Raw genomic sequence first — 27,428 nt, forward strand, 5'->3', positions numbered from 1 at the left:
GCCAACGACGCTCCAATAGCTTCATAGATGGATTTCAGCCAGAGCTCCATCTGCCTGTCAGTGGCATCTTTAAGTGCCGCTCCATCTTCTACTGCAACTAAAGATCTAGCTGCAAGCCTGGAGATTGGAGGGTCCACCTTGGGACACTGGGTCCAACCCTTGACCACGTCAGGGGGAAAAGGATAGCGTGTATCTTTAAGCCGTTTAGAAAACCGCTTCTCAGGATAAGCGTGGTGTTTCTGGATTGCATCTCTAAAGTCAGAGTGGTCCAGAAAAGTGCTTAATTTACGCTTGGGATATCTGAAATGGAATTTCTCCTGCTGTGAAGCTGCCTCCTCCGCAGGAAGAGCTGGCGGGGAAATATCTAACATCCTATTGATGGACGCTATAAGATCATTCACTATGGCGTCACCATCCGGTGTATCCAGATTGAGAGCGGTCCCAGGATCAGAATCTTGATCAGTTACATCCGCCTCATCACCCATAGATTCGTCCCGCTGGGATCCTGACCAGTGAGACGAAGTTGAGGGCCCCTCATAACGAGCCCGCTTAGGTTGTCTGGGACTGTTGTCTGAGTCAGAATCGTCACCCTGGGGTGCATGTGACACCCCCGGAGCTTGGAAGTGTTCCAGCTGAGGGGGACCAGGGAGCAATGATGCCACAGTGTCCATGGTCTGAGTTACTGGTCTAGACTGCAATGTTTCAAGAATCTTTGACATGGTCATAGACAATCTGTCAGCAAAAGCTGCAAACTCCGTTCCTGTCACCTGGACAGCATTCACAGGTGGTACACTCTGGGTCACGTCCAGCAGAGGCCCCGGCTGTGCAAGTTGCACAGGGGCCGAGCACTGCACACAATGGGGGTCAGTGGAACCTGCCGGTAGAGCAGCCCCACATGCGGTACAGGCAGCATATAATGTCTGTGCCTTAGCACCCTTGCGTTTTGCGGACGACATGCTGTTGCCTCCTTGTAATCTAGGAGGGTATATAGCCGAGAATCACCAGCGACCGTACAGTACAAAGTATTTGCAAACACAAAATACTCAGTATACAAACGGCACAAGTGGGGGTGAGCCCTTGAGGGCTGCTTACCGCCCGCTGAACAGCGGGTATGAGGCCGTAGAATCCCGTGTCTGGGTCTCCCCGTCTCCCCTCTGCAGCTCGGCGTGCAGGCAGGAATGGCGGCCGGCGTTCTGTGAAGAGGGGCGGACCGTGGGCGTGCCACAAACAAAGTGCGGGAAACTGCGTCCTACTGTGCCTGGTGTGAGGGCTGGAGTATGTAAAAAAGACTCCAGCCCTCAGCGCAGATGCTCTGTACAGCGTCCCGCCCTCCTCCTGACTGGCAGGTGCGGAGGCGGGAACGAACGAACTAGGCCGCAAAAGCCGGGGACTGTAGTAATAAGCGCGGCCGTGATATATGCACGGTCAGCGCGGAAGTCCCCGGCGCACCACAAGTCCCAGCCGCGTCGCAGTCCCAGCGGCCGGCGCGACCGTTCTCCCTGAGTCTACCCACTCAGCTAAGCTGAAGTGAGGAAATGGCACAAGCGCAGCAGCGCTGTTGTCCCCGGCGCACTAACACACCCAGCAATGCTGCGGTGTGCGCGCGTATGCACGGGGACACAGAGTACCTTAACGGAGCAGGGCCATGTCCCTGACGATACTCAGCTCCATATCCAGCGGCTTCTCCAGGGGCTGTGGATGGAGCACGGTCTCAGTGCCTGGAGACCGGTAAAATCCCACTTCGCCCAGAGCCCTAATGGGGATGGGGAAGGAATCAGCATGTGGGCTCCAGCCTCCGTACCCGCAATGGGTACCTCAACCTTAACAAGCACCACCGACAGAAAGTGGGGTGAGAAGGGAGCATGCTGGGGGCCCTGTATGGGCCCTCTTTTCTTCCATCCGACATAGTCAGCAGCTGCTGCTGACTAAATAGTGGAGCTATGCGTGCGTGTCTGACCTCCTTCGCACAAAGCAAAAACTGAGGGACCCGTGCTCCCACGGGGGGGTGTATAGCCAGAAGGGGAGGGGCCTTACACTTTTAAGTGTAGTACTTTGTGCGGCCTCCGGAGGCAGTAGCTATACACCCAATTGTCTGGGTCTCCCAATTAGGAGCGAAAAAGAAAAGTTAATTTCAGTAATTCATTACAAAAAGGGAGACGCATACATTATATAGAGTCATTACACAGTGATTTCAAGTGTTTATTTCTGTTAATGTTAATGATTTTTGTCTTACTGCCAATGAAAACCCAAAAGTCATCTCAGAAAATTAGAATAATTACGACAAAACACCTGCAAAGGCTTCCTTAGTATTTAAAATGGTCCCTTAATTTAGTTCAGTAGGCTACACAATAATGGGGAAGACTGCTGACTTGACAGATATCCAGAAGACAGTCATTGACACACTCCACAAGGAGGGTAAGCCACCACACACAGATGTATCCAGGACATGGGCTACAAGTGTCGCATTCCTTGTGTCAAGTCACTCCTGACCAATAGACAACACCAGAAGAGTCTTACCCGGGCCAAGGAGAAAAAGAACTGCACTGTTGCTCAGCAGTCCAAGGTGTTGTTTTCAGAGTAAAGTAAATTTTGCATTTCATTTGGAAACCAAGGTCCCAGAGTCTGGAGGAAGAGTGGAGAGGCCACAATTCAAAATGCTTGGTGGTCCAGTGTGAGGTTTCCACAATCAGTGATGGTTTGGGGAGCCATGTCATCTGCTGGTGTAGGTCCACTGTGTTTTATCAAGACCAAAGTCAGCGCAGCCATTTACCAGGAAGTTTTGGAGCACTTCATGTGTGCCTCTGCCGACAAGCTTTTTGGAGATGGAAATTTAATTTTCCAGCAGGACTTTGCACCTGTCCACACTGCCAAAAGTACCAACACCTGATGTAGTAACCACAGTATCACTGTGCTTGATTGGCTAGCAAACTCGCCTGACCTGAACCCCATAGAGAATCTATGGAGTATTGTCCAGAAGAAGATGAGACGCCAGACCCAACAATGCAGAGGAGCTGAAGGCTGCTATCAAAGCAATCTGGGTTTCCATAACACCTCAGCAGTGCCACAGGCTGATCACCTCCATGTCCCACCGCATTGATGTAGTAATTCATGCAAAAGGAGCCCAGACTAAGTATTGAGTGCATTTACTGTACAAACTTTTCAGTAGGCGCCAACATTTCTGAGTTTAAAATCATTTTTTCAGTTGGTCTTATATAATAATATTCTAATTTTCTGAGATAATGACTTTTGGGTTTTCATTGGCTGTAAGCCATAATCATCAACATTAACAGAAATAAACACTTGAAATAGATCACTCTGTGTGTAATGACTCTATATAATATGTGTTTCACTCTTTGTATTGAATTACTGAAATAAATTAATTTTTTGATGAGGATATTCTAAATTTATTGAGATGCACCTGTATAATTTCTGAAATACTAGGTGAACCCCCGAATATGATGCAGCAGAGATACACCAGACTCAGTTTGGCCTCTGTTAAGTGGTGTCCATCTTTTCAAAGGTGAACAAAACTGTTGATGACCATTCCTTTTGTGCACACCTAAATATACTGAGAAAGATGGACACTGCTGGACCACAGGCCAGACAGGAGTTCAAAGTGATTCCCTCTGCCTCATTACAGTGAATTTTCCATTGGGAAAACAGTTTTTTCTTTTTTTTTTTACAAAATAAGGCTGTGTGCACACGGCAATTTTTACCTTTAGCAGAACTTAAAAAAAGGTAAGGTATCGCGGTTTTATTTTTGTATTAAAAATAGTGATTATAAAATTAAGTATTTTTAATACAAAATGAAAATCGCTGCTTATTTAGTTTTTATTTAACTCTAATTTTACTGGAAGCACTGGGGGCTGCCATGGATTTGCTGTGTGTGTAACGACAGTTACTCACTCCTTTATGGCAGTCCCTGTGCATAGAGAACAGTGGTCGGGATCCAACCCCATCATTTACGTTACAGTGGGAGTCTGTGACCTGGACGCGCCCCCTGGGCTGTCCAGATCACAGCAGAGGGAGGAGATCAGAGTCATTATTGTGGAGCTCACAGCGTATGCTGTTTGCTCAATTATACCCCTGTCAACCGCCGGGATATGCGAGTTCGGGCCGCCTCACCTCCCCCTGTTACCGTCTCCGATGACACCCCCTCCCTCCGCTCTACCCAGCCCGCCGCTGGGGTGTGTGTGTGTGTGTGTGTGTGTGTGTGTGTGTGTGTGTGTGTGTGTGTGTGTGTGTGTGTGTGTGTGTGTGTGTGTGTGTGTGTGTGTGTGTGTGTGTGTGTGTGTGTCACACTGCATGCGAGTACCGCCGCTGCTACCATCTCCAAAAACACCCCCCCGCTCAATATACACCCTCCGCTCAGTGAATCTAATCCTATTCTGTGTGATACTCCTGCTGTCTTTGGTGACGCTTTAGACATTTCTGGTCACCAACAAAATGGCTCTGCAATATGTCCCTACATGTCATTCTCTATTATCCGTTGTAAACACTCAGATTAGGAGGCTGGACGCGTGCCATCACACACAGGAAAGCAGACTCTGCCCACTTAACTGCATCTGTAATCTAAGCTTTTTCTACAGTGGGATTTCTGTAGGATTTCAGAAGCTGCTCCACCTAGTGTTTAACAGTGGAAAATATCAAACTTAATTTTTTTTTATATTTTACTCAATTAAAAATTAAATAATATTTAAACAAAAAATTATTACTTTACATTTTTTCAGTTATTGAAATTTTTTTTTTTTTACGATACCTTCCCTTTAAAGGAACAATCCCAATGTGAAACGTATACAAACCTCTGGTCAACAACACAAAATTAGTCTATATGCGGATGATGTCCTTCTATCCTTATCAAATCCAATTATCTCAATTAAAGAAACCCCAAAAATTTTAGACCAATTCTCAGCAGCCTCATACTATAAACTTAACATAGAAAAATCTAAAATTATGGTCCTTTTTCCTAGATGAGTAAGCATACATTCTATCCAATCCTTAACTAAATTTACAAAGGAAAAGGAGTCATTTACATATCTCGGTATACAAATCACTAACAGTCTGGAAACTCTCATTGATACAAACATGAGAAATCTTACAGATATAGTAAAAAAGAAATCTTCCAACATTATTAAAAATGAAATTACATGGCTAGGTAAAATTATATCCCTAAAAATGATAATACTACCAAAAATTCTATATTACTTCAGAGCGATTCCTTTAACCATCCCGGCCAAACACAAGTAATTTACAAGGTATACTAAGTAATTCTATATGGAAAAAAAAGAAACCTAGAATTAGCAACAATGTTTTAATGAAACATTAAAAAAAAAAAAAAAGAAGAAGAGGTGGCTATAGTTTACCTAACCTAGTTGGCTATTATCAAACTAATATAATTAAACAAAGTCGTAATTGGATCATCATTCAGTATCGTGGATGGACTTTGAATTATCTTTGAATAATTACTCCTCTCTAGGCCAGCTTATCCGACTTCATATTCAAAACCCCAATTTACCTCTACCTCCTTTATCAACTATATCATCCACACTATTTGAATGGAAAAACCTTTGTAAAAAGAACAAAAAAAAAAACCCAAAATACTCAAAATTAAACATTTCCCTATACAATTTTTGGCATATTTCTCAAAAACAGAAATTCCAAAACAATGGACACAACAAGGTATAAAATATATTCAGGATATACATGATGGTTCAGACTTTATATTTAATTTTTAGGTCCAGAAATTAAACAAACTATTTGACTCAGATTTTAAACTTGTTAACTTTGAGATATTCCCTCTCAAAACTTTTAAAGAACAAGTCTCACCAGAAATAGTTGTTGTCATTTAGATTACAAAAAAAGAGCACTATTTGGAACACCAGACAACTTTATAATTTTTTCAATAATGATCTAAAATTTGAAAAGCTACATTATATAGTAAAATGGGAGAAGAATTTAAATATATAAATTCCTGAGAGGAAATGGATCTTCTCTTTAAAAGCGACAAATTCTTCTAACGTTTGTTCCTTATTGCACGAATTGTTTTATAAGCTACTCACTCGCTGGTATTACACCCCAGCAAGACTCAATAAAATTTCCCCCCTTTGCTGAAGATGTAAAAATAAAGGCACACTCATACACATTCTGGGAATGTCCAAAAATACGAAACATTTGGACATAAGCTGCTAATTTGATAAATAAAATTACTCATTCTAAAATTAAAATTACACCACAAATGGCTCTACTCTCAATGGACCTAGAATCCATTAACCCATGTCATTCTTATTAGACAGATTCTCCTCATAATAAAAAATTCCATTGCAGCAAATTGGAAGTGACAATATACCGTATTTTTCGGACTATAAGACGCACCCTGGTTTTAGAGGAGGAAAATAGGAAAATAAAACTTTAAGCAAAAAAAATGTGGTCATGACACACTGTTATGGGGCGAGGATTTGCTGCTGACACTGTTATGGGGGTAATGTCCCCAAATTCTCTACTAAGGTACCCCATCCTGGTAATGATCCTCCTGCCTTGTATATGATCCTGCTATAAACCCCCATCCTGCTCATATACCCCCATCCTGCTCATATTCCCCCAATCCATCCTGCTCATATACTCCCAATCCATCCTGCTCATATACCCCCATCCTGTTCATATACCCACCATCCTGTTCATATACCCCCCATCCCTCCTGCTCATATACTCCCATCCTGCTATATGCCCCCATCGTGCTCATATACCATCCTGGTATATGGCCTGTATCCTATAGCACAGAGAAAAAAAAAACCCAAACGTTTATACTCACCTTTTCCTCACTCCCTGCAGTCGATCATCTTCCTCTCTGCACCACTGACGTGTGTGTGTGTGTGTGTGTGTGTGTGTGTGTGTGTGTGCGTGTGTGTGTGTGTGTGTGTAGCCGTTCCCCTGCAGCACGCGATGTCTTCCTGTCTGTGCCGATCAGCTGACCGGCACAGACAGGAAGACATCGCGTGCTGCGGGGGAACGGCTCCACACACGGGGACGGGTGAGTGTACTGATTCACTGCACCCTGCGCTGATGATGACGCGCGGGGGGCAGTGAATACAGCCGCACATGATCACTCCAGGCTGTAATTGCCAGGGGTGATCATGTGGACCGGCTCTTTGCTATGCGCGCGTCCCCGCTCGTCCTCCCGCCCACCTGTCAGCGCCGGCTTCTGCGCTGAGAAATGGGCGGGAGGATGGGCGTGCATATGTAATGAGCGGGCACACGTGGTCACAGCAGGCTGCTACAGCCTGCTCGTGCCCCCGATGATCCGCTCCACCGCAGCACCTCATTCCCCGCAGCCACAGTCAGACCATAAGACTTTCCCCCAACATTTGGGGGGAAAAAAGTGCGTCTTATGGTCCGAAAAATATGGTACCAAATATAATGGAAATTAACAACAAGCGGATATTACATCACAAATTTGAAAGGAAACATGCTATATTTAATAATTCATTCGGCTCTTACCATAAAAGATGGGGAGTATGGTTAGACAATTTAATAGATACTAGATGATTATTGAATCCCAAATATATAGGTTGACTTCTACTACTCTGACAACCTTATAAATGTATAGATTTTCTCAAAGGCACTCTACTCCAAAGATACAAAAACCTCTGTTCCTCCCTACCCAACCCTCTCTCTCTTTCTATCTTTTCCTCTTATAATTTCTATTTTTTTTCCCCTCCTTTACTTAAGGTCAATTCTCCCTTTTACTACTTACCCTTCCCACCTTTTTTCCTTGATCTTTACAATTACCCTTCCCACCTTTTTTCCTTGATCTTTACAATTACCCTTCCCACCTTTTTTCCTTGATCTTTCCCAGGCTTGCCCCAATAAAAGTTGTTCCTCCCTAACCCATAATATAAAATATAATATATATAAAATATATACACACACACACACACACACACACACACACACACATACATACATAATATATACATATACACACACACACACACACACACAGGTCCAGAAATATTTGGACAGTGACACAATTTTCGCGAGTTGGGCTCTGCATGCCACCACATTGGATTTGAAATGAAACCTCTACAACAGAATTCAAGTGCAGATTGTAACGTTTAATTTGAAGGTTTGAACAAAAATATCTGATAGAAATTGTAGGAATTGTACACATTTCTTTACAAACACTCCACATTTTAGGAGGTCAAAAGTAATTGGACAAATAAACCAAACCCAAACAAAATATTTTTATTTTCAATATTTTGTTGCGAATCCTTTGGAGGCAATCACTGCCTTAAGTCTGGAACCCATGGACATCACCAAACGCTGGGTTTCCTCCTTCTTAATGCTTTGCCAGGCCTTTACAGCCGCAGCCTTCAGGTCTTGCTTGTTTGTGGGTCTTTCCGTCTTAAGTCTGGATTTGAGCAAGTGAAATTCATGCTCAATTGGGTTAAGATCTGGTGATTGACTTGGCCATTGCAGAATGTTCCACTTTTTTGCACTCATGAACTCCTGGGTAGCTTTGGCTGTATGCTTGGGGTCATTGTCCATCTGTACTATGAAGCGCCGTCCCATCAACTTTGTGGCATTTGGCTGAATCTGGGCTGAAAGTATATCCCGGTACACTTCAGAATTCATCCGGCTACTCTTGTCTGCTGTTATGTCATCAATAAACACAAGTGACCCAGTGCCATTGAAAGCAATGCATGCCCATGTCATCACGTTGCCTCCACCATGTTTTACAGAGGATGTGGTGTGCCTTGGATCATGTGCCGTTCCCTTTCTTCTCCAAACTTTTTTCTTCCCATCATTCTGGTACAGGTTGATCTTTGTCTCATCTGTCCATAGAATACTTTTCCAGAACTGAGCTGGCTTCATGAGGTGTTTTTCAGCAAATTTAACTCTGGCCTGTCTATTTTTGGAATTGATGAATGGTTTGCATCTAGATGTGAACCCTTTGTATTTACTTTCATACATACATTTTTACTTTAATTTTATTTTTTTTCTATTTTTTCCTCCTCTAAAACAAGGGTGCGTCTTATAGTCCGAAAAATACGGTATATACACACACACACACACACACACACACACACACTAAATGGTTAATGTAAGTATACTTATTCATAACGTAGTCAAACAAATTTATTAATGAAATGAATTGTTTTATTTGTTCAAACATAAAATACAATAAAAATGATTGAAACTCAACACTGCAATTTTGTTTCTCCGGCCAAAAAAAAAAAAAAAAAAAAAAAAAAACCCCCGCATCCTCTGGCAGAGAAACCCTTAAAAAAATGCATGCGTTTTTGCTACTTTTTTTTTTAACATTCGACAATGGCGAGATGTAGGGAAAAACGCAGAAAAAAGTAACATGCTGCTTTTTCTGCAACCTTTTCTGGGGGAAGGTCATACATGTAGTTTAGGGCCACAAACTGCACCAACAAAAAAACTAAACAAAAAAACAGCGTGCGCACAAGGCCTAAAGGTTGTTTGCATAACCCGAATTTGGAAGGCTAGTTTTTTTTTCTGCTGGCAGAGTCATGTGAGGGCTTGTTTTCTGCATGATGAGTTGGAGTTTTTATTGGTACTATTTTGGGACACAATTTTATTTTGATTGCTACTTCTTCCTCTTTTTTAAAAGCAGAATAAAAGAAGAATAAGCAATTCAGGTTTTTGTTTTTTTTTTTTAAATGTTCATCGTATCGTAAAAGTGATAAGACAGTTTTATTCTTCAGGACAGTATGATTGCAGCAATGCCACATTTATATAGTTTATGTTTTGCCACTTTAACACCATGAAAACTGTTTTATAGAAAGAATAAAATAAAAATTAAAAAAAAAAAAAAAAAAATTTAAAATATATGCGAGTATGTATGGGTGTATGTGTGTGTGTGTCCGCTAAAGAAATTTGCACCGTCGCATTTACAATCGCGAAATTTTGCGCAAAAACCCCATGTGACTCAGGGAATGTCAGACTGTTTTGATGGGAAAATTTAACCCCGCACTTTACAGTTACTCTCCAAAATCCTGCCTCCATTAAACTGAATGGAGGTGGGAGCTACAGGCTATTATAGCAACTGTCAGTAGTTGCTATAAGAACAAAATAAGCTGTTAGTATAAGAAGCTTATGTGTGAGGTAATATGATGTCGGTGGGGAGACAGACGGGCAAAGAGACAGACGGGCAAAGAGACAGAGACAGACAGACTGATACAAATACAGACAGAGATAGAAACAGACAGACAGACAGAAAAAAAAAAAAAAGACCGAGAGACAGACAGAAAGCAACACACAGAGACTGGGAGAGAGGCAGTTACTATCTATCTATCTATCTATGCATGCATGCATGCATGCATGCATGCATGCATATCTTTTTTTCACTGCGGTATTCTGAGAACTATAGCTCTTTTAGTTTTTTGGTGACGGAGCTGTACGGCAGCTTGATTTTTGTGAGACAAGATGCGTTTTCAGCAATAGTATTTATATATGACTTTTTGATCACGTTTTATTTCACTTTTTTCTCAGCTGTACGATTAAAAGACAGTTTTTGCTAAGTTTTTATATTTTTATCGGTGTTCACTCAAGGGGTTAACAAGTTGACAGTTTTATAGATCAGGTTGCTACAGACGCAGGGATACCAAATGTGTACTTTTTACACACACACACACACACACACACTATCAATATCAAGAATAACATTTTGATTTAAAAAAAAAAAAAAAGTAGAAAAAGAATTGTAATATTTATATTAGAACGATTCTCCGAGAACCCCCTTTATCCCATGTCTAGCTTTGTAATTTTCCATTTTTTTTTTGTGCTGTTATTTTTTCCTCCCTATTTTACAAGAGCGTTAACTTTTTCATTTTTCCATTGACAAAGGTATGAGGGCTTGTTTATTTACAGGAGGAGTTGTACTTTTAAAGGGAATCTGTCACCAGGATTTTTCTACACCATCTAAGAGAGCATCATGTAGAGACAGAGACCCCGATTCCATCGATGTGTCACATTTTGAACTGTTTTCTGTCATTTTGATAAAATCAATGTTTTATCTGCTGCACATTTAGCAGTTATACAGAACTCATGAATATGCTGGACTGCCTGGCAGCCAGCCAAGTAGTCCTCTTATGATAATCTACTGTTGATTAAATTGTGATTTTATCAAAACTACACTAAGCAGCCCGGTAAGTGACACCGCTGGAATCAGGATCTCTGCCCCTATGTTATGCCACTCTCAGATTAGGTGTCAAAAATCTGATGACAGATTCCCTTTAACTGGCACCACTCATTTGACCACTCAACATACTGGGAAAACAAAAAAAAAAAAAAACAAAGTGTGGTGATATAAAAAAAAATCTCTAATAGGCAATGGTTTTTGTTTTTACAAAAATGACTTGCAAAAAGGATTCTTTAGATCAGTAGTATTACAACAAATTAAAAAAGAAAAAAAAAAAAAAAAAAAAAAAAGATACTATTTTGGGGTAGATTCAACATGTTATAAGAATGGAATGAATACACTGGCACTCTCAGTAGGTGAATAACGAACTCTGTGGGGGACACAGAGGTTTTATAAAAATTAATAATTAGTAGGAATTCATAGAAGCTGCAGGAAGAATACAGGCTTCCGCCTTAATAGGTCCTGCCAGGATGATGAAAACAAATAAATTAATAAATAGGCTCTACCGTGCTTTTACATATATACTGATCTAGGGGTGGGATTCAGCCGGTTCTGGAGAACCGGTTGTTAAAATAGAAGCCGGTTCTCAGAACCGGCAAGAAACAGCTGCGGCGACCCGGTTCCCTGTATTCATTTGTGTTAATGTCTCTTTAAGACACTGACACAAATGAATCCCCGTACCTCTGCGCCGCACTTCCGGGTACAGTGGAGCCTGTCGGCTCCCTGGCCCGGCATGCAGCGACGCGCTGACGCTGCATAGGTCATGGCAGCGTGGGGAAGTAGCTCCTCCCACTGCCCTCTGTCAGTGTGCAGAGACGAGCCGCGGAGGAGGACGGAGACTGAGGACAGAGGAGAAGCTGCTGATGCTTGCAGCAGATAAGCACTCAGTGAGCCGAAGATGCAGGGAGAGGAGCCGCATAAGATGGCAGCTATATGTGGCCATATGGGGAGAGGAGCCGCATAAGATGGCAGCTATATGTGGCCATATGGGGAGAGGAGCCGCATAAGATGGCAGCTATATGTGGCCATATGGGGAGAGGGGCCACATAAGATGGCAGCTATACGGGAAAAGGAGCCACATGGGATGGGATCTGCAAGGGGGAAAGTGACCACATGGTATGGGATCTGCAAGGGGGAAGGTCGTCCATTCCAATGGTAGAAAAACCATTTAATACAATATGACTGAAGCAACTGGTACTGGACAGGAGGGTGAAGGTATAGGAGGGTAAGAAGGGAAAGGAGATTTTACTTTAAATTACTTGTATTTTTTGGTTGAGGAAAGTGCGTGAAAATGGGTGTGGCTAACAAAATGGGTGTGGTTACAGAATGGGTGTGGTTTTCAAATAGGCAGGGTTTACAGAGAACCTGTTAAAATTTGAATCCCACCTCTGCAAAGATTGCTTGAAAAGGAAAACAGTGGTGGACTTGCCTGGTATACCTTACTGGTACACCCCAGGTATTCTGTTTTGCTGTTGTGTGGTTTATTGAACACACCTAGAGGAAACTGTAAAGAAATGAACAGTGGAGGTTTTTGGGTTCTTTACTACTAACAATAAAAATTATGGAAAAACTGCTTGCCTTAGAGTAGAGACTTCTGTTAAACGATGGTCGTGAGGTTTTATGCACACAAGAAAGTGGATGCACAGGAGGCAGTGCCTTAGGCGTGAATGCTATAGGGCGAAAAACAAAAAAATAAATGAAAATAAAGAAAAAAAAATTTAAAAAAAAAACAAACAATAAAAGAAAAACCAGATAGGGCTCATTCAGGTGAACGTTCAGTTTGTCCTGTTCAGTTCCTGTTTTACGGACCTACTGACAAGACCATCTTCTCACTGTCTTTTGTGTAGGATCGGATGGCACACAGATGCACTTCCGTGTGCATCAGTTCCTACAAAAAAAAAAAAAAAAACCCACAGACACATCGGATACTGTATGTCCGTTCCGTTATTGTGGAACATGTCCTATTCTGTGCTGTAATTGCGGACCGTGACATAGTACAAGTCATTGGGTCCTCAAAATCCCCGGAAGCCACACAGAAGCACTTCACGCCACCTCTGACCTCAAGTCTCGCGGGCGGCCAGAGACTGACTAGCAGTGACATCACAGGCCGCTCGCGATATTTCGCTTGTGAACACGGCGGACAATGGATGTCAGTGAGGAGTGCTGATGTCAGGAGTGCAGCGTCGTTCATCACTCAGTTAATGTACCTCGCTAACCTCATGAAGTCAGCACTGGTCATACCCTGCGGTGACCTAGGCTGACCTATTGATGTTAGCTCAGGTCACTGCATTGCTCTCCCAGCCAATGGGGAACACTCTGTTCTTGATTGACTGGGACAGCGAGTATGGATTGTCGTGGGACCCCATTATTGGATTACGCCGGAACCGGGTTTGATCTTTCATTCCACTAAATTGGTGAAAGAGGGAATGTGTTGGGGAGTGCTTTTTCAAATAAAAATTTGTCATCTATTGTTTTTTCTTATTACTGACTGGGTTAGTGGTGTCAGGTATCTGATAGATGCCGTGACATCAATAACCTATGGGCTTGATGCTATGTGACATTACACAGCTGGTATCAACTCCATACATTACCCTGATTGCCAACACACCAGGGCAGTTGGGAAGAGCCGGGTAAAGTCCTGGGACTGTCGCATCTAATGGATGTGGCAATTTCGGGGCCTGCTGGCTAATATTTTTAGGCGGGGGCTACCAATAACGTAGGTCTCCCCAGCCTGAGAATACCAGCCAGCAGCTGTGAGGCTTTATCTTGGCTGAGTATCAAAACTGGGTGGGGGGGGGGGTGGGGTGAACCGCACGCTGTTTTTTTTGTTTGTTCTCTTTTTAATAATTTATTTTACTGTTCGACATAGACCCGCCCACCGGCAGCTGTGATTGGTTGGCGTCAGACAGCTGTCACTCAACATAGGGGCGCGTCTAACTGCCCCCAATCGCAGACGCCAGTGAGCGAGGAAAGCAGTGAAGATGTATAAGGCTGGAGTCACTAGCGTATGGCATCCGATGCGAGAACATTGGATGCGATATGCTAATGACCACCAGCTCAGGCTCTGTTGCGAGCATGAACCGAGTGTCATGCGACTGTGACCTAATCTTCCAATCGGGTCACAGCTGTGAAGCTGAGGGCGGGCGCTGCAGAGGAGAGGGAAGGGTTAATCTCCCTATCTCCTCCATTGTCAGCCTGTGCGTATATCGCACTGCACTGGGAAAACATCCGAGTGCAGTCCGATGTTTCTCTGGTGCGAATGATACGGCTCTCGCAGAAAATCGCAGCATGTTGTGACTTTTCTTGCATCCAGAATCTGGATGAGAAGAGCTGACCAACTGCTCTCCCTCATTGACTAACATAGGTCCGAGTGCAATGCGAGATTTTCTCGCATTGCACTTGTCCGTTTTCCACGCTCGTGTGAGCGTGCACTAAGCCTAATAAGTGGCTGGCTCGGAAAGAACCAAGAGCTGCTGATCGGCGCCCGGTGAACGGTGGATGCTGTTCCCCCTAGGCTTTACATGGGGATGAGCATCTGGCCAGATACTGTGGACAGTATGTAACCCTACTTCGCTTTTTTTTTTTTTTTTTTTTGAGTTCCACAAAAAGACAGAAGTCACACAGACAATATACGAAACGGATGTCACACTGATGCATCCGTGGAAAAACAGGACCGTTTTTTTGCGAACCGCAAAAACGGAACAAACGGTCCTGTCGTGTGAATGTAGCCTTATAGTGAATGACCGCAAAATTACTGTAGAAAGTAAAAAAAATAAAAAAAATAGTGAATGCTGCTTTCGGTTATGCTTTCAAAAGGACTTTTCTCCAGTGTAGCGTCTAAGATGACTTGAGTAACTGCCTACTAGAGTAGGGCAAACGGTAGATGGTGCTATTGTAGTAAAATGTATCAGAGATCTGTAAAATTAGTTTAACCTCTTTACGACGGCCGTATGGATTAAAAGGGCGGTAGCAAAGGGTACTTATTCCGATTTGCCGTTATAAAACAGCAGTCAGAAAACAGTAAAAAGCACCCCCCCAGCATCGGAAAATCTCCAGGGTTTTAGTTACTGGGGGTAGCTGAGATCTTGGTGATCACAATTCCGGCAATTTTTTTTCGTTCCCTGGTCACCAGTACACACCATGTAACCGGGATGACGTGTCAGTAAATGGCGGCGCCGGTAAAAAAATGATTTATCTCCCACCTGGCATGATCAAATATGTCACATGGGAGATAAATTTCCTTCCCTGATCCCTCTGCGTCGCCAAAGTACCCTTCAATCCCCAACCCAATCTCGATAATCCAAGATGGCGGTGCGCACGACCAGCGCATCTGCCGTATTCATCCTCCTCCGATTTCTGTTGCATGTGCCATGACAGATGCATCAGAAAATCCCCCCCCAGGTCCAGCTAGGTCACCCCCTATAAACCTTCCAGTGTTCAGTACCTTGTGCAGCTGTGTTCCCCCGCAATTCCTCCTAATACTTCTCAAAAGGTGCAGGCCACATGCGCAGAGCGGCTGTGACCCAGCTTCCTGTGTTCAGTGACGCTGAGCTCACTGCCGCTTATACTACCGAGCAGGGGACCCGGGGAAAGTGGGTGCACCCACACTCCTTACGTGGAGGGTTTGCAATTTCAGAAAATGGGGAATACCTTCCCTGAGTGTGCCCCCCCATATTCTGGAATGAGGTTACTGGAGGTCACATAGCCCTTGGTTGGACCGGGGCAGTACAAAATGCAGTATTCTCAGATCACGGCAGCCACACTCCTCACATGGAGGGTCTGCACTGAGTGAACAAGGGCCCAGTGCCTGAAACATGTTTGAGTGATACAGACCTATCATGGATTTTTAAAGATTTTTAAATAAGTTGCAAGTTTTATATACTTTTGAGACATCCTTTTTCTGCATTGGACTGACAGCCCGGACCATGGATTTCTCTCCAATAAGCTAAAAAACCTTTCCTTGTATTGGACTATTGGACATTGCCTTTAGTGCAGTTAAAACTCTAATTTTATTTCTATAAAATTTGAAAATGTAAAATAAAAAAATATAATACAATGGAACCTTGGATTAAGAGTAACTTTGTTTGAGAGAGTTTTGCAGGAGAAGCAAAGCTTTCGTTTTCCACGGAGGCCAGGGAAACAGAAAGTGCACGTATCTGCTGTTTACAGCTGTGTAGCTGTGATCAGCAGATATTGCGATCAGCAATCCGATCGCTCTGCACTAGCCCCCTAGGGGGACTAGTAAAAGTAAAAAAAAAAAATACTAAAAAAAAAACATAAAAAGTTCAAATCACCCCCTTTCGCCCCATTGAAAATTAAAGGGTTAAAAAAAATAAAAAATTCACACATTTGGTATCGCCGCGTTCAGAAACGCCCGATCAAAATATAAAATCAATCTGATCAATAAACGGCGTAGCGGCAAAAAAATTCCAAACGCCAAAATGACGTTTTTTTGTCGCCATAACTTTTGCGCAAAATGCAATAGCAGGCGATCAAAACGTAGTATCTGCGCAAAAATGGTACCGTTAAAAACGTCAGCTCGAGTCGCAAAAAAATAAGCCGTCACTGAGCCATAGATCCCGAAAAATGAGAACGCTACGGGTCACGGAATATGGCGTAAAACGTGCGCCACTTTTTTCAGACAGATTTCCGAATTTTTTTTAACCCCTTATATAAAAGTAAACCTATACATGTTTTGTGTCAACGAAATCGCACTGACCTGAGGCATCACACCCACACATCAGTTTTACCATACAGTGAACACAGTGAATAAAATATCTCAAAAACAATAGTGGTATCGCACTTTTTTTTGCAGTTTTTCTGCATTTGGAATTTTTGCCATTTTCCAGTACACTATATGGTAAAACCTATAGTTTCATTGAAAAGTACAGCTCATTCCGCAAAAAATGAGCCCTCACATGATCATATTGACTGAAAAATAAAAAAAAAAGTTACGTCTCTTAGAAAAAGACTGGCGAAAAAAAAAAACGGAAAGCGAAAAATCGGCCGGTCGTGAAGGGGTTAAGACCAATGCTTTGCAATAAGAGCAGATACAAACCGTGCACAAATCTGGTTCGGTCCCTTCTGTACATATGTACTGTATACATTGTGCAGTACAATATATACTATATAGCATATCTATCAATTTGCATATGTGGATACAGCATTGTACTTTCTTATTGATAACCAGTGCAGCACATTGCTTATACTGTACCTCCCGCACACCAACAATTCTATTGTAAGCTAACGTGCAGTTTTATTTGATTTATATTCTTTTACTGCACAGTATTTGTATTAGTGTACTGTAATTTTATATGAATACAGTACATTATTTTGTATTACTGTAATAAGTTTGCATAAATACAGTAAATATTTTTGGGTTGTAGAACGAATTGCCTGCGTTTCAATTATTTCCTATGGGAAAATTTGCTTTGATATAAGAGTATCTTGATTTAAGAGCACACTCCCAGAACCAATTATGCTCGTAATCCACTGTACCAGAGAATAATGTAAAAGTTACGAAATAATAAAAATTTCGAAAAAATGAAAAGGGGTGAAACAGCAGACCTGAATCCAAAATAATATAATAAATAGAATAATTAGGATAAGGTTTACCCCTTAGGCGGGCTTTGCACGTTGCACATCGCAAGCCGATGCTGCGATGTCGCACGCGATAGTCCTCACCCCCGTCGCAGGTACGATATCTTGTGATAGCTGGTGTAGCGAAGATTATCGCTACGCCAGCTTCACATGCACTCACCTGCCCTGCGACCGTCGCTCTGGCCGGCGACCCGCCTCCTTCCTAAGGGGGTGGGTCGTGCGGCGTCATAGCGACGTCACACGGCAGGCGGCCAATAGCGGCGGAGATTAGCAGGATGTAAACTTCCCGCCCACCTCCTTCCTTCCGCATTGTGGCCGGCGGCAGGTAAGGAGATGTTCCTCGCTCCTGCGGCTTCATACACAGCGATGTGTGCTGCCGCAGGAACGAGGAACTACATCGTACCCGTCGCTGCACCGGCATTATGTAAATGTCGGAGCCTGCACCGATGATACGATAACGACACTTTTGCGCTCGTTCATCGTATCATCTAGGATTTATACACTACGACATCGCAAGTGACGTCGGATGTGCGTCACTTTCGATTTGACCCCACCGACATCGCACCTGCGATGTCGTAGTGTGCAAAGCCGCCCTTAGAGTAGGTATAACTGCGATGCCCAACCTAATCACACATACCCCTGATGCAGCCATTTAAAACTTTGGCACACATACGAACACTCTGTTGAAGACAGCTTGGAGGCTTTTGAAACGTGTCAGATTTGTGCCCTTCTGCCTCCCGTACAGGTGACTCTAGCCTGTCAGCAAGTGATGTCACCGCTTTCCCCTCGCACACGTCAGCTGACAGTTCGGTTTCCGTCCGGAACTCCTGACACTCGTGCTATCGCTGATCACCGCTGTCTCGCAGCTATGCTGCTCCAAGCACCAAATGTGATCGATCCAGAGAGAAGATCACTAGGCCTTTAGGCACCATTCCAGAATTTAAAAAGGCAAGTAATAGCCCTTGTTATAGAGCACCTCTACCCACTGCCAAGTGGTTTATAGAAAACCTCCCGCCAGTGCACACCTCTAGTCAATTTTGTGGTCATTCACTAGAACGTTTTTTTCTTTATTTTTTCCATTATATGTTTTTTCCCCTATAGCATGCACGCCTAAGGCACTGCCTCCTGGGCATCCACTTTGTTTACCTTAAACTCTCACAACCATTGTTTAACAAAAGTCTCTACTCTAAAAGGTACCGTCACACTAAAGCAACATCACTAGCAACATCGCTGCTGAGGCACAACTTGCTAGCGATGTTGCTTAGTGTGACATCCAGCAACAACCTGGCCCCTGCTGTGAGGTCGTTGGTTGTTGCTGAATGTCCTGAGCCATTTTTTAGTTGTTGCTCTCCCACTGTGAAGCACACATCTCCGTCTGACGGAGAAACATTTTATCCACGGATCCGTCGAGATGCATGAAACGTGAGGCCATCCTCGCTAATACAAGGTGATGAAGGGAGTGTGGGGTGTGGGGGGGAGGAGGAATTATCAAGTAGCATCAGTCACCGGATCCATTTTTAATCAAAATTCAACGGATTGCAACTGATGGCAAAAAACTGATCTGTGAAGGGGCCTAAGAGGGGTAGCGGTCTGGTTTTCGGCTCGTTATAGCATGGTCATGGTGAAACATGTTGGGGAGGCTGGTAGCTGAATCCTTTTAAATATGCTCATTTAGGGGAAAATAGACTCCTACTAGGATACTATAATGGAATTAGGTCCACAGTCAAAAGACCCACTTTACTCTGAAATGATAAAAATATTTTTCTTCCCCTATGTGCCACCTTTTAAAATTGGTCATTTAATTTCAATAATAATTAAAAAGTTAAAAATCAAACTGTCTCTAGTTAGGGTACCTCTAGTTGCCTTTGGCAAATTGTGTTTAATTCTATTCACCCTACACTGACCTGGGTAACGGACTTAAGGTTCAGTGTGTCTTTTTTTTTTTACCACCTTCAAAGAAATGCATTTCATGTTGACCCTTTAAAGCAGTTACTAGCCTAGTTCATGTGCCAAATAAATACATTAAATTACTACACAAATTTACCTTGTTCGCCAGAAGTATGCATGGCACAGGATCACCATTTGATAGGGTCACCTTATTGTCCAGGTCACTTTTCCACATTTGACATCTTCTGAAAGAGTCCGCACTGGTGAGGTCAAACATGATTATACAACCAGAAGCCTGCTTATAGTAGAGTCTGGTCATAGACGTAAATCGCTCTTGACCTGTTGACAAGAAATGATACAGAACATGTATGAACGAATGGTTGACCTGGGTAACTGCTTTGAAACTAGTTACCGACATATTAGAAGGAACTGGTTTCAGCACAGAATAATGCAGTAATTTTTTATATCTTTCTATTATATTTATTTACACACATACATTAATATACATACAAATGAACAAAATGCAAAGTTAGCGAACAAAAATATAAATCAAGTCAATTTATTGTGACCTCCCTTTGCCTTCACAACAGCATCCATTCTTCTAAGTAATCTTACACTTCTTTACCCTGGAGATCATTCTTAATGACACTGGTTGTATGTTTTGGGTCGTTGTCCTGCTGCAAAATAAAATTGGAGCAAATGCGTTGCCTCTGTTTATACTGCATGATGGACAAGTATGTGCCTGTATTTCTTAGCACTGATGAAACCATTCATCCTGAAGAAATCCCAAACTTGCAGGGAACCTCCACCATGCTTCACTGGTGCTTACAGACACTCATTGTGCCTCTCTCCAGCCAACAAACTGCCATCTATCAGAGTGAAATATTTCACACTTTGGCTCACCAGTCCAGAGAACCTGCTGCTAAGCCATTACACCTCAGTACCTATGTTGTTGTTAATAGCTGAATCACTTCACCTTATTTCCATGTTGAAGGTATGGTTTTTGGCTGCAAATCTTTGATAAAAATCACTTCTTGACAGGACATCGCAGAAAACAATTTAATACTAATATTCTGGCTTTTGTTTATAACAAACCACAAAAATCTGATGCACTCATTAAATCATTAATTGTTTTCCACCAGTGACTGACCAACCTGACCTACTTATAATGGCCGCCCATTGGTTCCACGGTTGTTCCAGCCAATACTGCCAACGGAAGCTGGGGGCCTCTGATGGCAGTGTGATTATAGGGAAAATAGGACATAGTGGCATGTAAAAGTTTGGGCACCCCTGGTCAAAATTACTGTTATTGTAAACAGTTAAGCAATTTGAAGATGAAATGATCTCTAAAAGGCTTCATAGGATTGCTAGAGAAACACCCTTTTGACTGCAAAAGACCTTGAGGAAGATTTACCAGACTCTTGAGTTGTAGTACATTGCTCGACTGTTCAGAGACATCTACACAAATATGGCCTTCATGGAAAAATCATCAGAAGAAAACCTCTCCTGCACCCTCACCATAAAAATCAGAGTCAGAGGTGTGCAAAAAAAAAAAAACCCATCTAAACAAGGCTGATGCATTTTGGAAACAAGTCCTATAGACAGATGAGGTTAAAATAGAATTATTTGGCCACAATGATCAAAGGTTATGTGTGGGGAAAAAAAAACAAAGTACAGAATTTCAGGGAAAAAAAACAAAAAAAAAAAGCAAAAAAAAAAAAACCAAACAAACACCAACCATTAAAGGGAATCTGTCAGCAGGTTTTTGCTATGTAAACTGAGGACAGCATGATGTAAGGGATAAAAAAGGCAGCAATGCCCCATCTGTGTGTGCAATTGTTTACTTAAAACAAATAGCTTTATTAGCCTGTGATTAACATTGCAGGACTAGAAATGTCTGAAACGCCCCCTGCTGTGATTGACACCTCAGTCACTGCACAACTTCTATAGAGCCTGGTGTCATATACAATATGATTTACATCATATCAATTTTTTAGATGTCACTGTTACGAAATTAGAGAATGGACATTTACAAACCGATTTGTACATAAAGTCGACGGACAGGAATAACTTACTCGCATATGATAGTTGTCATCCCAAAGCCATGAAGAATTCTATACCTAAGTCCCAGTTTCTTAGGGTACATAGGATTGTTAACCAACAAGAAATTAAAGATACCAGATTACAGGAGATGAGGACTAAGTTTCTGGCGAGGGGTTATCCACAGGAGGTTTTGAATAGTGCTAGTGTGAATACCGAATCTTCTATTGGTAAGACTAGAGATAAACGTTTGGCTTTCGTTCATACTTACCATCCTTTTTCTTACAAAATTCATAAATTCATCAGAAGTCATTGGAACATCTTGCGTAAAGGGTACCCGGAGGTGGAAGAATTTAAATCACCTTTTCTTCCTTGTTTTAGACGACCGTCCAATCTCAGTAATAAATTGGTGAGAGCTGATGTGGGCGCCGGTGTGACTGGACCCGTTCAAACTCATCTTTATACCCAGAGACGTGGTACTTTTCCATGTTTAAATTGTGCCCAATGCAGTAATGTGCTGAAAGGTGATAGAGTTTTGCATCCCTACAGTGGTCGGGGTTATCCAATTAGAGGTTTTTTCACCTGTGAGACATCTTATGTTGTATATGTAGTGAAGTGTCCTTGTGGCCTACTCTATGTAGGCGAAACCACCCAGACTGTTAAGGAACGTATATCACAACATAAATCCACCATTAGGTGTGAGAGATTGACTTTACCTCTTCCATCTCATTTTCATAAACAGGGACATAGTGTTAGTCAATTACGGTTCCAGGTGTTAGAGCAGGTCTTGCCAAATAGAAGAGGAGGTGATAGGGTTAAAAAATTGAAACAAAGGGAGGCGTATTGGATTTTTACTCTTCAGACTTTGGAGCCCAAAGGCCTTAATCGTGATTTCGATACTTCTAGTTTCTTATAGCTTTTCATTCATTTATGCCTACTTATTATTATCTTTTTTAGAGGAGTTGATCACTGATTTGATGATGGCCGGTCCTTTTAGGTATTGTCTTATAATTTTCTTCCTGTTTCTTTCTTAACATAATCCTTTTTTCTGTTTTTTCCCTAGTTTTAGTTTTTTCTACGCATTACTAATTTTCCCTTGATCCCTTTTTTCCATAGTCTCTCCTTTCCCTTTCCCCTCCCCCCCCCCCCTTCCCTTCCCAATGCCCACTTCCTTTCCCTTCCCTTCCCCCCTTTTCCCCCCCCCCTCCATTTCCTTATGTATATTCTTCATAGTTTTTCTTTTTTCTCTTTTCTTCTTTTCTTTTTTTCCTTTTTTTACTAGGGTTGATTATAGTTGATAAAAAATTAAAAAATTATTAAATTGATTCTGAATAAATACACCATTCCCTTAATCCTCTTATCTTATTTCTTCTATTTTTTCTTTTATTTGATCTTTTAGGTAACTTGTCTTTAAATTGCCAACCATCTGGTTTATATTTTGCCAACCAGGATCGTCACTTCCGGTTTGCGGACCGGAAGTGACGTCCTGCGGTGAGGAGTGGCTGTCTGAGTATGTCTACAGTTGCCAACCATCAGGATTTACACTTTGCCAACCGGTGACGTCACTTCCGGTTTTCGGACCGGAAGTGACGCTCCGTGACGTCACTTCCGGTTTTCGGACCGGAAGTGACGCTCTGTAACTTGTTAATGAGCTAATTGAGCGGTCTATTTAAATCTGGACATTGGACTGTCAGATTACATTGACTGCAGACCCGGACGGGCAGCTTTTTCCTCTGGTCCAGCTTTTCCATATATTTCTACAGAGCCCTTTCTGGTGAGTGTTCATTACATGGCATTTCTGTGTATTGTCTGTTTTATTAGATTAGAATAGTGTCCCAGTGCTGGTGCTTAGGCTTTTTGTCCTTCTATATTAGCAAGATATACATTTTTTGGATAAATTTTTGGGTTTCCTGTTTGGTTCCCCTTTTGTTGTATAATGGTTCTATTATGTTACATTTTATCTGTATTTCAATTATATCTTTAGGTGGACAGTATATCTGCTAGTGAAGCGGCTCAACTGACAGATTCTTCATTTTTGTCTTTTTGTTGACATTTTTTGTATATCATAGTTTATGCATTATAATGTGGTGAATATTTCTGCCCTTTTTTGTTACCATGATTGTATAATGCCATTATTTCTGTATACTTAAAAATTTTTCATGTATCTTTTTATTGTAGTGTAAACTGATGAAGGTCTGATGACCGAAACGTCTTTAATAATTACACAGAACAATGAATAAAATATAAAACAATTCCAGTTGAATGCTTTGAGTGCTGGATTTTTTTCAATTTTTTGTAGGCAGGGACAGCTCTACCAGCTCACCTACATGCTGAAAACGTAATTCTTTGAGGGAGCACAGCTGCACCAGTAATCTGTGTGATACACTGTTGGATTTAGAATTTCCGTGCCTATATTATGTTGCTGTCAGGTGAGGTAGGAAAAACCTGCTAACAGAGCCCCTGTAAGCATGGGGATGGAGCAATCATGCTTTGGGGTTGTGTTGCAGCCAATGGCACAGGGAACATTTCCGGGAAGAAGGAAGAATAGATTCAATGACATTTCAACAAATTTTTGATGCAAACATAACACAATCTGTAAAAAAAAAGCTGAAGTTGAAAAGGAGGATGGCTTCTACAAATGGATAATGATCCTAAACTCAAGTCAAAAACTACAATAAACTACCTCAAAAGGTGCAAGCTGACAGTCTTACAATGGCCATCAGTCCCCTGATCTGAACATCATTGAAAATCTATAGCTAGACCTCAAAAGAACAGTGCATGCAAAACTACCCAGAAATCTCTCAGAACTGAAATACTTTCCAAGGAAGAATGGATTAAAATCCATCAAACAATAATTGAAAGACTGTTGGCTGTCTACTAAATGCGCTTACAAGCGGTGATACATTTTCCATTTTTGTTAATTTAAGTATGTAAAAGATGAAAATATTTTTATATTTTTTTGCCTAAAATACAAAAAGAAATGGTCATTTTTAACTTTATACCTTTTAGGGATCATTTCATCTTCAACTCGCTTAACTGCTCACAATAATAGTAATTTTGACCGGGGGTACCCAAAGTTTTGCATGCTGGACAAAAACGTGTGATGCAATGGGGGTCTTATTCTACATAAAATAGAGTGAGAGGTGTAGCAGTTGCTGACCTGGTGGGGTTGTGTGAGACACAAACAAGAAAAAAAACCCCACGGGTTTCTCTATGGTGCAGGCCAATCCAATGATGGCTGTTCGGATTCAACCACCCAGTTAAAAAAAAAAAAGAAAGGAAAATAAACAGGGTGGATAAAAATCAATGTTTTTAAAAAAAAAAAAATAAAAATAAAAATCGGATTTTTTTGATTTAAATCGGATTTTTTTCAATAAACTGCTGCTTTTTGAGGAAAATATTTTACCATCCAAAGGTTCTTCCATCATGAGATAAAGCTGAGTTGTTTAACTCAGTAGAATAAAGGCTGTATATGTGTAACATTCACAATGCCATGCTCTTCCAGAGGTTTCTATAGGATTAGTGGGCAGTTTCTCTCCTATATTATCACAGACGCTCGCTTTACTTACGCACCTCTCAAAACTGAATTTGACTCCGCAGAGGTCCCAGCCTCTTCTTCACGGCAAAAATATTACAACATGAACAGAGTTGAGAAAAAGACCTTATTCCTATTGTTCTACAAACCTATGAATACAGAATCCACCCCTTCAGTGCCAAGTCCAAGAAGTTAGACAATATGTTTCTGATTGTTTGGAGTGGAGTAGATCTGCACAACACAAGAAGAATGTGAATCTAAGTGTGAGGAGGAGGAAGGGCAAGCAGACAAGAAAATGAAAGTGAAACTTTGAGCACAATACTGCAGCATAGCCACAGACAGACAAGTCTGGATCTGTTTGTGTGTACGATCTGAGGTTTATTACATTCTTTCCTTATAATGGCAGCAGGCCGTAAAAGAGACCCAGTTTGGGAATATTTTAATGAAGCTCCTTCGCCTATCGGTAAGGCAGGCATGCGTGCAAAATGCAAACGATGCAACAAAAGAGATGCAAGGCCTGGTGGCGCGAATGAGGCAACATCATGAGAAGTGCGGTGATTAAGATGACCAAAGAAACACTTCTGAACAGGCAGGATCTTCAGGTTGGTAAACATTTTTATTGAATCCTATTTCTAAAGACTGAACTGTCATGTGTGAGAAAAATTATATTTCTTATTATTACTGCATGTTACTGTCATTTGGTACAGTTATGAAGAAAAACAAATATTCCTTTTGGGGCAGGGGCAGTGATGTGTTGTGTACAATAAGCAGAAATTGTATAATAAACAATAAAATAACAGCATTGACTTTTTTTGTTTAGGGGAATTCATGTATTCTGGAAACTATCCACCTCCAAGATCACCATCATCCTGTTCTACAGTTTCAGAGTTATCCATCCAGGATAGTGCTTCATTAGCAGCAGCATCATCATCAGACACCCAGAGCCACATATCACCATCACCCAAAAGGAAGAAAAAACCTTTACCTCCGGGAACCACCATAGATAGGTTTGTGATAAGAACTAGCAGATTAGAAAAAGAGTTGATTGATGAAAAAATTGACCAGTTTATTTATGCAACAAACTCTTCTTTCCGTCTGACTGAGAACCCACATTTGATTAATATGGTTCAGTCCCTGAGACCAGGATACAGTCCACCCAGCAGAGCTGATGTTGCAGGGAAACTGCTGGATCAAGTGTATGACAGAGAAATGGAGCAATGTGCAACAGCTCTGGAGGGTAAAATTGTTAACCTAAGTATTGATGGGTGGAGTAATGTCCACAATGATCCTATTGTATGTGCTTGTATAACAACAGAAGAAGGTAAAGTCTTCCTTGCACAAACAACTGATACGTCAGGAAATGCACACACAGCAGAATACTTAAAAGAAGTGGCAGTAAAAGCTATAACGACATGTGAACAAAAATTCAAATGTCTAGTACGCAGTTTGGTCACTGACAATGCTGCAAACGTATCCAAGAGGAGAAGAGATTTAGAAGAGCAGGGAGGGAATATAAAGCTGCTAATAACATATGGTTGCAGTGCTCATTTGCTGCACCTCTTAGCCAAAGACTTAAGTGTTCCAGAAATAAAGGCTAATGTTGTTGAAATTGCTAAATACAGTTAGGTCCAGAAATATTTGGACAATGACACAAGTTTTGTTATTTTAGCGGTTTACAAAAACATGTTCAGAAATACAATTATATATATAATATGGGCTGAAAGTGCACACTCCCAGCTGCAATATGAGAGTTTTCACATCCAAATCGGAGAAAGCGTTTAGGAATCATAGCTCTGTAACGCATAGCCTCCTCTTTTTCAAGGGACCAAAAGTAATTGGACAAGGGACTCTAAGGTCTGCAATTAACTCTGAAGGAGTCTCCCTCGTTAACCTGTAATCAATGAAGTAGTTAAAAGGTCTGGGGTTGATTACAGGTGTGTGGTTTTGCATTTGGAAGCTGTTGCTGTGACCAGACAACATGCGGTCTAAGGAACTCTCAATTGAGGTGAAGCAAAACATCCTGAGGCTGAAAAAAAAAGAAAAAATCCATCAGAGAGATAGCAGACATGCTTGGAGTAGCAAAATCAACAGTCGGGTACATTCTGAGAAAAAAGGAATTGACTGGTGAGCTTGGGAACTCAAAAAGGCCTGGGCATCCACGGATGACAACAGTGGTGGATGATCGCCGCATACTTTCTTTGG

General features: G+C 41.8%; 1 protein-coding gene across 1 annotated transcript in view; it reads right to left on the reverse strand.

Annotated features, from left to right (window-relative positions):
• Positions 1 to 27,428, reverse strand: part of RAB29 (RAB29, member RAS oncogene family) — a 73,403-nt gene that overhangs the window by 36,972 nt on the left and 9,003 nt on the right. Inside the window, exon 3 of the mRNA XM_075333683.1 lies at positions 19,809 to 19,990. Within this exon, the coding sequence (XP_075189798.1) occupies positions 19,809 to 19,990 (182 nt within the window). The remainder of the gene's footprint in view (positions 1 to 19,808; positions 19,991 to 27,428) is intronic.

This window comes from Anomaloglossus baeobatrachus, chromosome 2 (assembly GCF_048569485.1).
Source record: "Anomaloglossus baeobatrachus isolate aAnoBae1 chromosome 2, aAnoBae1.hap1, whole genome shotgun sequence".
Lineage (NCBI taxonomy): Eukaryota > Metazoa > Chordata > Amphibia > Anura > Aromobatidae > Anomaloglossus > Anomaloglossus baeobatrachus.